This window comes from Exophiala aquamarina, assembly GCF_000709125.1.
Source record: "Exophiala aquamarina CBS 119918 chromosome Unknown aczIA-supercont1.33, whole genome shotgun sequence".
Lineage (NCBI taxonomy): Eukaryota > Fungi > Ascomycota > Eurotiomycetes > Chaetothyriales > Herpotrichiellaceae > Exophiala > Exophiala aquamarina.
The window spans coordinates 65,724-78,793 of NW_013550555.1; the positions used below are offsets into that span (position 1 = coordinate 65,724).

Genomic DNA, 13,070 nt, shown 5'->3' on the forward strand with positions numbered 1-13,070 from the left:
TAGGAATCGAAATTATCGCTCTAGAATATCGTAGCTTTAAATACGTACGAATCGATAGCGAAATAATCGACTCCTTAATTACTATACGGAAGTAAAAGAAAGAGTATATACGAAGGAACTATAAGAGTAATAAAATATCTAAATATACTATATATATTTAGTTTATTTAGTTATCGTATAGCGAAGCTTAATCGCTACGTTAAGATATAAGCTATAGTTAAGTATAGAAAATATTCCTTATCTACTAGAATTATACTAGTATTAATATAAGTACTATACGAGAATAAGAGAATAAAAGAAATATTATATATATCTATCGCTAAGGAGCGGACCTTTTATAACTACCTCGCCGAAGCGAGAAGAAGAAGAAGGAGGAAGAAGAGCCTTACGAATAGGAGAGGAAGCGCCGTTATTATCGGACGAATTCGACGATAGTACTATAATACTACTATCGTCGTCTTTATCGCGCTTTATATAACGAGTATCGTAGTCCGACTACTTATAGTTATTATACGTACTACTAAAGTATCCTAGAATACGTCGATACTCTAGAAATAGATATATTAAGCGCTTATAACGATTATAATAATCGAAAAGGATACTTCGGCTCTAAATAAGTAAGGCGTTAATATACGATAGTCGGTACGATCGAACCTATACTAGAGTAACTATCCTTCGTACGAAAGGTACGTTAGTTCCTAGTATAGCTAAGACCGTTCGTTAAGAAATATTATAGTAGTATAATACTAGCGATTACTCGAAGGTAAGGAAAATAGAAATTTAAGTTAGCGCGAGCTATTCTAATTAACGCTAAGCTATAGCGATATCCTATACTACTAATACTATATTATCTTAACTTTTCCGTTTTCCTATTAGTACGTATAACTAAACGAAAAGGCCTAGGACTTAGAGTATAGAGGACGAATTAAAGAGGAGGAAATAGATTAGTTTACTTATTTATTTACTATATCGACTACGAACGTTTAAGAGTTAATAATAACTAATAATCGTACGTAATAAAAGTAGAAATAAGTACTTATAAAAAACTTTCTTAATAATTAATATAAGAGAAGAAAAAGTAGGATAAAAGTAAATAGAAATAAAAGTTTTACTTTATACGCTACTCGGCGCCCGGCTAGTTCCTATTAAGAATAGCGACTTCTTAGCGCTATACGGAGAGAAAAGGAAAGTAATATTACGAATTAAATTCGTATAAAGCTCTAGAGTACGCCCTAGAGCGATTACTTATAGTATATCTTTAGGCTATATAACTATATAGCTAAAGCTATATAATTCCTCTCTATCGATTATCTCCTAGGAAACTATACTAACCTACTATAGGAGAGGGTAGGAAGTATTTCCTTTATTCGTATAGTAGATAGATTTTCTCTTTTCTTTTCTCTCCTTAGCTTTAGAATCCTCGTTATACGGTAGTTAGACGAATTACTCTAAATTCCTAGCTAAACCCTTATAATAATAAGCTATAGACGACTATAATAGTAAAAAGTAAGTTAGAAATTTTTAGGAATAAACTATACTAGATAGAAGCGTAGTAAATAGTTTCTATAATAAATACTATCTAATATTAAAATAAGTAATTAGAAAATATTTCGATAGTAGAAGTTAAATAATACTAGTCTTAGAACCCTACCTAAATTATCTAAATATCTAAATATCTAAATAAATTTAACGTTACGATTTAATTTAATTTAGATAGAGTATACCCTTAATTTAATTTAATTTAATTTACTAAGATTTAGATAGATTTAGATTTAATTTATTTATTAATAAGCCTAGACTAGCTTGCTAACTCTATCTAATCGAGCCCGGCTTAGATTAGATTTTATCGGCGCTTCTCTATATTTAGCGGATTAGGATAAGAGGGGAGTGATAGATATTTTAGGGTAACTACCTAAGCCTTATAATCCTCCTTAATAGCGTGGCGAATATCACTACCACTAGACTTATTGGGCCAATTAGGTTTAAACGGATTATACGTAGTAGGCAGCTTAGTAAGTAGCTGCAATTAATTATAATTAATTGCAATCGGACCTCCGCGCTAAGCCATATTAATCAATTGTAGCTGACCCCCCATTGCAATTGAATTGATTGATTAGCAACACTGAATGCAGTAGGAACCAACCCTCCCGGTTGAGTCGCCCAGTTGTATACCCAGCTCACCGGACTATCCTCGAATGCCCATGTCAAATTGGGGTCGTTGTAGCAAAGACCCTTTCCTGACAGAACGGAGTCTATGGTTGGAGATGGCTCTGGGACAACCATAGAAGGTGTCGTGAATCCATCACTCCACCTGGCGTACGATCTTCCAATGCTGCTAGATTCAATTGGCACCAGAGAGGAGTCCGAGTAACATGCTGGTACGTTGTGCATAGGCACGAACTCTGTGACCATGAGTGGCTGCGACACGGTGGTCGTCAACGATCTTGCTGGTGAAATTGAGAGATTACCCATTCTGCATTACTGTGTGCAGTACAATAAGTCTGTATCATAAAATATTGATGGATTTTTTCCACCAAGATCAACTTCAGATACCTCGCCACCTCGTACTGACTGTAATGTGGTCCAATTTGTCTTGGTGTTTTGCAGAACAAATCGAGGTTCTCTGCAACCCCCAAGACCACAAGAAGGTCCACGTCCATTCTCCAGCTGGACCACTGCTTTCCAAGGACCACCTTCCCTGTTGGATTAGAGACTTGTCAATTCTTTCATCCTTTCGCACAGTGCTCCGGGTTAGGCTTGGCCATTCCTTGCGGCAAGGAACGGCCGCTAGAAGCAGAACTAGACATGGCGGAACGCCACGATATATTCAGAGAGCAAAGCAGCGCTGCAAGCCATCGCGAACCCCGGGCGGCGGACGGCGGTGTCCCCGGTGCCATGGCTTGACACTAGGTTCAAAGCTGCTGTTCTTTGTCAGTTACCAGAGACTGGAATCCAGTGATCTCAACGGTTCGGTTTACCATTTGAACCGAACTGAACTTACCGCCAAGATTCGGTTCAATTCAATCCTCTCAAAAAACCGACGGTTACCGGTAAACCAACGGTTTACCGCCAAGACTTGATGGTGGCGTTAACCAAGTGTCAACTGGTCGCCAAAGAACTGGAGAAACTTCATGACAGCCAGTAGGTGGATACTGAATACCTTCGTCTGGAACGAAGATATCAGTTGAAGTTTACCCCTTATTGTAATGGCTTGGTGGCTAATCTAGGGCCCTTACTACCCACTTAACCGCCTCTGATTCTGATAGAGTTGAGACCTGACGAGAACAAATATTTCTTAGAATACTAATGTAAATGATATCTAAAATCACCTTCTCTATTTCAGTTTGAGAAACGAAGGACGTCTATCTTGCGCACCTTGATCCTACAACATAGAAGTTCATCACGAATAATGGCGTCTATATCCCCGGAGCCATCGGTTGGACGATCAGTTGAATCGTCAGTCGAGCTATCGGTTGAGCCATCAATCGAACTCACAACCGCCACCTCAACGGCACCATCCCCCCCGCCTGCTATTACCGGGCATCCAGAGCCGCCTGAGCGTATTATTGATCCTACTAAAGGCACCTTCATACGCTACTCCTCTCTTGCTCAAAGCGGCAATCGAGATATAAGGTGATGGGTATGGAGATATGGCGCTCGGTATCGTCAAGAAGGTCGTCAGAATGGTGATGAAAAGGACCATTTCTACTGTCATCTCTGTTCTCGTCAGAAGTGGCCGATGTTAAATGGAACACAAGGAGCAATCCAACACTTATCGAGATCTCATGGCATAACGAAATTTGGAACTTCGTCATCAACGGCTGATCAGGGGTGTTTGGAGTCAGGTTTTGAACACCAGCGTTTGGTATCGCAGAGTGCTTTCGATTAGTTCAAAGAGCTCCTTATCCGGTGGATCGTCTACTGCTATATCGCCTTCTACCAGGTTGAGAACGCCTATTTTCGCGAGCTTATTGGCTTTTTAAGTCCGAAAGTGGTAATAAAGTACATGCCAAAAGCCGCCAATACAATACGATCTTGGATCAAAGAAGCCTTTCAATCCAGAAAAGCAGCACTCCGAAACGATCCCCAACGCGCCCGAAGCAAGATCTCCGTTTCGTTTCATGGCTGGACGTCTCCTAACCATCGCGGCTTTATTGGCGTTGTTGCAATATTTATCGATACAAATGGGCAACGCCGAATAACAGTACTTGGCGTCAGACGGCTTGAGGGCGAACACACTGGGGAGAAGATTGGTGAAGCTGTTATGAAGGTACTTGAAGACTATAGCATCTATGGAGACCAGGTTGGGTACTTTATACTTGACAATATCAAGTCAACTGATACTGTAGTTGACTATATACTACGAAAGCTTTGCCCAAGCCTTACGCCTCGACAGCGCCGTCGCCGACGTCTCCGCTGCCTCGGCCATGTTGTCAACCTCTGTTGCAAGGCTTTTCTGTTTGGGAAGGATGCAGATAAGTTCGTTGAAGAGCTAGAATGTCACAATCAGCGCGGGGATTTTGATGCAATTGACTTACACTGGCGGAAACAGGGCTGCCTTGGCAGACTCCAGAATCTTGTCCGATATATTCGATGTACTCCTCAGCGACGTGAAGAGTTCGCAAGTATCCGCTGTGGGGGGAATTTAACTGAGTTTGATAACTTGGAGGCGAGTGTTTCATTTCATCACCTTTCCGGGCTTTCCCTTCTGCTTCCCCGTTTCTTGTAAACAGGATCTAACAACCATCTTTAACAGTTGATTCAAAGCAACTCTACACGCTGGAACTCATGGTATCACTCAATTACTCGTGCTCTTAATGTTCGGGAGCGTCTTAATCTCTTCTGTTCACAGCATGTAGCTCCAAGAGGCGCAAAAGACTGCAAAGACTTCAAACTTGAACCACAGCACTGGTTTGAACTTGAGGAGATCCATACAGCACTTCATGACTTCTTTGAGGCGACAATGATCACCCAAGGCAAACGAGCCTACCTTTCTGACTGGTTCTCAACCCTGGACTGCCTCCTCACCGAGATTAATAATTCCAAGTGCTATTACCAAGGCCTCGTGTCGGATAATTATGGAAGGGGGAAGGAACGAAAGGAGCAATTTACTTACCACTATTTAAAAGCTTGTGCAGAGGCAGCTTGGGAGAAATGCGAAGAGTATTACTCCAATAAGCAGCTCAACTGGCAGAAGCAGTATCCGGAAGACTATGATCTTCCACCAGCCTATTATGCTGCTCAAGTACTGGACCCACGCGTGAAATGGGCTTAGTTTGAACAGGAATGGGTGTATAGCAATAGCCCTGAAAAGAAGGCGTGGTTTGAACGTGCCCAAATTGCGGTGAAGAAGCTTTGGGAGGAAGAATACCAAGGGCAATACTCCATCAACACTGACGAGCGGCAGGATGCCGACATACCCCAGCCTATAGTATCACGGACGTTTGAGCGCCAATTTAACAATAAACGCATCCGAATCAGCGCACCCCGCAACGTCGATCTATACGAACATTACTGCGAGAGCGATCTTATCCCTGGAGGTCTCTGCGAGGACGACAAGGCTCTTGAGTTTTGGAACGACAGATATAACTCACAAAGAGATCTCGCACGGTTCGCACTAGATCTGCTGGGTATATCACCAATGTCTGACGAATGCGAGAGGCTGTTTAGCAGTGCTAAGCTCCTAATTACTGACCGACGAAACCGCTTGCTCGACGACATTATCGAAGCAGTAGAGTGCCTTCAGTGATGGTTTGGAGCTCCAGCGGCTGACGCATTTGATGGAGTCGATAGGGAATAGTATAACATCCTGCAATCGCTGTATGAACTACTTTCCCGCCACCTCACTGACATCATATATCACATAATCACGTGTCGGTTTATATTGGTATTACTGGTAACTGAACTGAACTTACCGCCAAGACTCGGTTCAATTCAGTTCATGGGTCTGAATTGAATTGAATTGAACCGTTGAGATCACTGTTTCCGACCGTAGCCTATGTCGGAGCCACGGATCGTCATATCGTGTGGCGAGCTACCAATGTTTCCAGCATCCGTATTCTTTAAGACCATGTCTTCAGGTTTATTCTAGGTGTGGGTATGGCGATTGCGCTTGATATTTTGTCTACAAGACGAAAAGGGATCATGATCGGACTGCACAAGGCTGTATTCAGTAAGAGCCATAGGGTGATCCATCTGGCCATCTTAGAAGACAGTTGACCCTGACATACTCCCTATAAAGTCGAATGCTTTGATAAGCCGATGTTGCTTATTGAACTTGCAATTCCGACCTGAAATGTAACGTATTGGAGATTGAGAGCACTGTAAAGAAGAGGCAAAGATCTGGAAGAAGAGGATTCGAGAGTTCGGGAAATCGGCATTCGATAAGAGAAACCTTGTCTTAACTTATAACACCTTTAAAGCTATGTACAAATAAAAGGAAATACAGGGTTCGTTCCGTTAGTTCGGGCCATCTCGAGTTATATGGGTCAAAAGAAAATGGGAAGCGCGTGTCGCCGTAAAGAACTAGACAGGACATCAGCCCGTGTTCCTATACTAGTACAAGAAACCCGTCAGTGTAGTGACACCTGTGGTGGAGCGAAAGACAATTCCCATTGTTTCATTACTTTACTTATTCCTTAGGTCGTTCCTGACACTACGCCTCAAATTTGACCTGTCGAAACATCTTCTTCAGGTCTTGAGCAATGAATTCTGGGTTCTCCCAAGCCGCGAAATGACCACCAAACTCAGCCTCGCTCTCATAAACGACATCGCCAATAACGCTGGCCCATAGCCCTGGGGCATCTACAATCTCTTTGGGCATATGGGTGATGCCATATTTCACATGTGGGGTCCATGCATTCGTGAAAGTTTGCGGGAGATCGGGATCATGAGCGGTTGCGAACTCAAAATATATCCTAGAGCTTGCTGCTGGGCCGGCAGTCGAAAACCAGTAAATGCACACCCAGGTCAAGATCTCATCATCCGTCCACGGATAATTATCTGACCAGCCATGTAGCTTCTCCCAGATCCATGCAAGCAGGAAGGCAGGACTATCAGCCAGCCCGTAGGCAAGTGTCCGCGGCTTCGAAGATTGGAGCAAGAGATAACCTGTTCCACTTTTCAGGAAGTCCTGTTGCCGCTGAACACGGTCCTTTTCTTTGTCGGATAAACCCCAAAACAGGGACTTAAAATAAGTCCACGGATTCTTCAGTACGTTCGGAGGGCCAATGGGCAACATATTGATGTGTGATGCCATACAAGATTCGGGATATAGCCACCCAATCGCACGGGAAACGGTGAATCCCCAATCGCCTCCCTGAGTGACTTTAGAGCGGTATTAGCCATTACGTCCTATCGTGGACTAGATGGAAAACCGACCGTATGAGTTATAGCCCAAGGTTTTCATCAGTTTGTGACAGACTTCGGCGTACTGTTTGACACCAAAGCCCTGCTTACCGGAAGAGCCTTGTGAAAAGCCGAAATTGGGCAAAGACGGTGCCACGACGTGGAAATGAGGGCCTGGGACCCTAGAATTCGTCAATAAAGATAGCATCTTTGAACACTCCCCAAAGTGTCCTGGCCCTGAAGTTTGCTCAAGTCAGCGGGAAACAGTCAACACATTGAGAGATGATCATGTCGAGCTAATAGCGAGGAATAGCCTACATCCGTGGATGAACAAAAGGGGGATCGCTCGCTCGTTTTCACTCCTGGAATGGATGAAGTGAATATCGAGCTCTCCATAGCCCCTATCCATTGCGATAGGGACACGGAAATGCGGCAGGGCGTTCAGCCTCTGTTCTTGGACGCGCCAGTCATATCCATTTTTCCAATACTCGACGAGCCGCCGTATTTCTCCTGGCGGGACACCCTCTGTCCAATTCGAATCATCCCACTCATCTGGAAGCCTTAGGTTTGTTAACTTTGCCTTCAAATCCTGCAGCTGTTCGTCGGGAATTGATATTATGAAAGGTTCAGCCTTTCGGAACGAACCATTCCCAGCACACGTGTGAGAGGTCATAGTGACAGTCATATGCACTATTAAGGATTCACGGGTTGTTGATCGTACGGAACGAAGCGAAGCAGTATATATAGGGTTTCTTAGCTCGGATAAATCGTTGATTGGTAAATCCTAATTGATTGGCTTTGAGCGAGTTGCAATCCCGTGGCTTGGGAAGTTCGGATACTCTTCTGCTGTTGTGCCTACCTCATTATCCTACAGGGTGTAGCGTGGTAGCATTACATCCCAGAAAATAGCATCATAGCACGCTCGTAGAATCGTACTTTGAGATTAAATGATGAGCTATTAGCAAGTCTTGGAAGAGAGTACTTACGTGACACAAGAGGGGGTTCCGGGGGTGTCCCATGAAAATAATAGGTACTCTTTAAATAGTAACAGAATGAGACGCCGCTAGTAATATTAGTCTCAAGTATGTTCTAGGCACTCTAACTACTCCTCCGCTGGTTGACTTAGGCTCTATTTATTTTGTGTCAGTGTGCCAGGGATTCTCCACCAACGAAGGCATGGTAGAAAAATTCTATTTCGAAACACCGAAAGCATCCTACGGTACAGCAGGCTGTTCTTGTCCGCTTCCCTAATTAGCCAGAACTTAGCCGGTTTTCAGGATCACATAGGCTGCTGTGCTCGGAGATGGAGAGCTTGGGGCCCGGTACTAACAAGGTGCCCCGATGTCCCTCTTTTCTTTGGTCCCGTCCAATTCACATTTCTAGAACACCTTCGATCATCTCAATATACCTGGCACTACCCATAGCACACCCTAGGTTGTACCTTCCTGCTACCAGCAGTGTACTCTGCCCAAAATGACAACAGAAGCTGCCAGCCAACGAGTTATCATAGCTGGGGGAAGCATCTCTGGCCTGACTCTAGCACTTGCCTTGCAGTCGGCAGGAATTGATTTCTTGGTACTAGAACGTCGCGAAATCGCCCCCCAACTGGGAGCATCGACCGGAATCCACCCGTTTGGACATAACATTTTGCACCAGCTCGGTGTCCATCAGCATATCGCAAAACTTGGGATACCACTGGTTGCGGGGAGAAGTTATGATGATTACGGCAATTTTATCGAGAAGGACATTTCAATCCTTTCAAAGCATACCACAAGGTCTGTGCGCGAATATACCCATTTCATGACGCTACGTCTGAGACTAGCTCACAGTTCGCTAGATATGGCTTTCCAGTCATCTTCATTCAACGCTACGAGCTCATTCAAACGATATATGACATGATCAAAGACAAATCCAAGATCTTAACCAACAAGAAGGTGGTGCAATATGAAGATGATGGTACGAAAGTCGTAGTGAAAACCGAAGACGGAGCTTCCTACGAGGGCACCATTCTCGTTGGAGCAGATGGCATACACAGTACCGTGAGGAAGCTTATGCGGCAAGCTGCTGATAACAAGAAAAGGGGTTCAGGTGCATCCCTAGAGACTTCCGACGGAGGTATTATTCCACCGAGCCACATCTCCCTTTATACATTAACTAAAATATGTATAGGAAAGCCCGGATTCAGTACAAAGTATAAGTGTCTGTTTGGCATCTCACGCACCAACGACACTGTATGCACAATGCCTCCTGGGTATACCTACTGGTCATACGGCAACAACTATTCAACCACGGTGACCTACGGAGAGCCGGGGCTGATCTTTTGGTTTCTTTGGACCCCAATAGACAAGGTACAGAGTATTAACTCGCCACGCTATACAGAGAAGGATGCAGAAGATTTAGTAGAGGAGTTCAGGAACAAGAAGATGTGTGGCGAATTCTCGATCGGAGACGCATGGGATGCACGTGTTCGTGCTAACCTCTTCGCTCAAGAAGAAGGTATCCTCGACCAATGGAGCTATGGAAGAGCAGTACTCATTGGCGACGCTATTCATAAGGTCAGAGCAAATAGCGTACCTTTGGATTGAGCTATTGGTGGACTAGTACTAACATCTATACAGATGAGTGCCAATGCTGGTTTAGGTGCAATGACTGCATTCGAGGGAATTGTACACCTTGTCGATCATCTACGTCCTGCTCTTAGTCCAGAACCAGGTCAAACCAAGTCGACACCAACAGAGGAGGAGTGCAACCAGATCTTTGCAGCATACAAGAGGGATCATATGCCTCGTGCAAAAATGCTTGTCGACACTTCAAAATATTGCATCCGTTTCGAAGCACGCGCCAATTGGTTCTATAGCTTACTAGCGACGTACATTATGCCGATGTTCAGCAATATCGGCCGACAATTCCTGGCAGACAGGCTTTTCACTGGATCACCAACATTCAGTCATTTACCAGTGGATATGACGAAACCTATCAATTGTACCAACAGCAGCTTGAAGTCTCGCGCGCCCAGGGTTAAATGAGGCTCGGTCTTGACGAAAAATACTTAATGACCTCGAGAAACATGCTCATGGAACCTTCCACACGCTAGCTGAAACGTTATATATTATGCGTCAAAGGCGCTTCTTGCACTTACTCACAGGATGGATACAGAATTATGCGCGTTTGCTCCGGCCTCGTCCTGGAGCAGTGCTTGATTTGGACCGGACTGGATTTCGACTCATCTGCTTCGGACTGGATTGACAGCTGCTATGGATTGGATCTGAGGTGTTTGGAGCTCCTGGAGCTCCAATGGTCATACCTAATTCGGCAATAGTGCACCCGGTCTTGGCGTTTTCATTGGCTGAGAAGCTCTCATACGAAGACTAACCAGGAATGTGACACAGTAGCAAATACACACGACAAACGCGCCCCAGAGCATTCCTTATATGTACACAAATAATTCTATATAACTCCGTAGACAACTAGTGGCTCGCCTTCCTCAGTCGCTATCATCACCCTTTCCTATCATGCCACATATATTTCGATTATTAGGTGGTGCCGCGCCATCTCACAGTGAAGATATCGTTCTTGCTCCTCTATCCATTAATCCTCGACCTGAGCCTACCCTCCAGCTATATAAGTTTAAGCTACAAGGTAAAGCCTATGTGCGGTGTTGCTCGTTGGCAAAGAACCCCAAGTTAACGAAGAAGCGGAACTCGATTATCTAGATTTATGGTAAAGATATCTAGCTTCGACGAATTCAGTAAAGAGGTTTTGGTACTGCTACCTATATATTACGACGGTTAAGGAATAGGTCATCTTATGCGGGCACCCTCGGGGGACCCTAGGGGTGTTAACGGGAAGGTATACCGGCAAGGCTATAAGAGGCTAAGGCACGTAACTAGGGAGCCGGATTAGGAAATAATTATAGTCTATAGGGCTATAGGCTACTAGAGCAAGGAAGTATAGAAATATAGACGACGCTCTAGTATTATATATATATACTTATTACCCTAGATAGGACTATTCGTAGTTAACTTCGTTAGTAATTCTATACCTATATTTAGGATATAGTCCGACGATTATATATTCCCTTTATTATCTTAGTTAATACTCTAGTACTAGCTCTATTAAGGAACTCTACCTTAGTTAAAACTACTTATAGCTCGAATTATAATACTTTAATTACTACTTAATTAGTATTAAATATTTAACGTAGAATCCTCTTAAATTAGATTCCTACTATCTAGCGTACGTCTACTCGTAACCTTAAAAAATTCTTTAAAGACTAATATTATTTAAGATAGTAGTTCTAACGAAGACTTAGACGTAGATATAGTTAACGTACTAGAACTTACTAATATATCTAGAGATAGTATTAAGATAGAACTATTCTATAGGAATAGGGAAAAGCTAGGATACTTTCTTATATAATTTAAGACTACCTTTAAGCTTAATTTAACTAAGTATACTAGGGTAGAGGATAAGATTATATCTATAGTAATATATCTTAAAGGAGTAGCGTTCTATTAGTTTAAACTAGTATAGGACGACTACTTCGAGTCCTTTAGTCCCGATAATAAAACTAAAGTATACTTTAGGAACTTTATATAGTTCGAGATAATAATTAAATAAATCTATAGTATAATTAATAAAGCTATAGTAGCCTCTTATACTATATATACCCTTAAATAAATAGAATCTATAGCTAATTATTATTCGAAATTTAAGAAGCTAGTAAAGAAACTAAAGTATACGAACGATAATATCTTTAAAAATATATTCTATAATAGATTAAAGAAGAAGATTAGGAAGGAAATAATAGAGCGCCTAGGAATATATAAAAATATAGTAGATAAGGCTATTAAGCTTAATAATTAACTATACGAACTATATATAGAAGAGAATTAAGGAAGAAGCTTAGAAAGGCGAGAGTATCGAGAATATTAATATTCTCTTCGAGTTAATATAGAACGCCTAGGAGACTATAAAAACTCTATAGACCTAGATACTATAGAACGTTATAATACTCGACGAATAGACCTAAATAGAAGTCGGAATATAGAGCGAAAGATTATAGAAGAACGAAATTAAGAGAAGAAAAGATAAAGAAAGGAAAATCTATACTATAAATATAGTAAGTTCGAATACTATATATATAATTATCTAGAAAAGAAGAGTACTTAAGGACTATATATAATAAATATATAGAGTAGTAGTATAGATAATATAATAGCGAAAAAGGCCGATACTATTAAAGAAATCTAAAGATTTATTAAGAGTAGAAGTAAACTAATATAGAAGAACTACTAGAAATTAAATAACCTTTAAGAGTTAAGTAAGTTAAATATTAAATAATTAAAAGAAGAATTCTAGTTAAGATATTAAATTAAGAAGCCTAAAGAATCTAAGCGTAAGACTTAAAAGAAAGAAAAGTTCGACGAACTTCTAAAGAAAGAATAATAAGATAAAGTAATATATAATACGAGGAGAAATACTATAAGATACGCTTAGAAATTATAGTATTTCTATTATAAGAATAACTATTAATTCTATTTAGCTTTAAAGATCGAAAAATAGTAGTTTCTATATAAAGATAGAGGAAGAATAAAGCTTTATATCTAGGGAATAAGTTTTAAGATTTATAGTAGAAGTAGCCGAAGACCGTAGAAAGAAGGAGTAGAATATATAGTCGCTTTCTATCTTATTAAATAACTTAAGATCTATCTAAGTAAAGG

General features: G+C 41.7%; 2 protein-coding genes across 2 annotated transcripts; one reads left to right on the plus strand and one right to left on the minus strand.

Moving 5' to 3' along the window:
* Positions 1-6,655: 6,655 nt before the first annotated feature.
* Positions 6,656-7,555, minus strand: A1O9_12924 (uncharacterized protein; the record flags this gene model as incomplete). Its single annotated transcript, XM_013398157.1, has 2 exons — positions 6,656-7,326; positions 7,381-7,555. 2 exons carry the CDS (start codon positions 7,553-7,555, stop codon positions 6,656-6,658), a joined length of 846 nt encoding a protein of 281 aa, XP_013253611.1.
* A 1,265-nt stretch (positions 7,556-8,820) lies between these two features.
* On the plus strand, positions 8,821-10,373 carry A1O9_12925 (uncharacterized protein; the record flags this gene model as incomplete). The annotated part of the gene is made up of 4 exons (XM_013398158.1): positions 8,821-9,122; positions 9,185-9,462; positions 9,517-9,902; positions 9,966-10,373. 4 exons carry the CDS (start codon positions 8,821-8,823, stop codon positions 10,371-10,373), a joined length of 1,374 nt encoding a protein of 457 aa, XP_013253612.1.
* Positions 10,374-13,070: the final 2,697 nt, after the last annotated feature.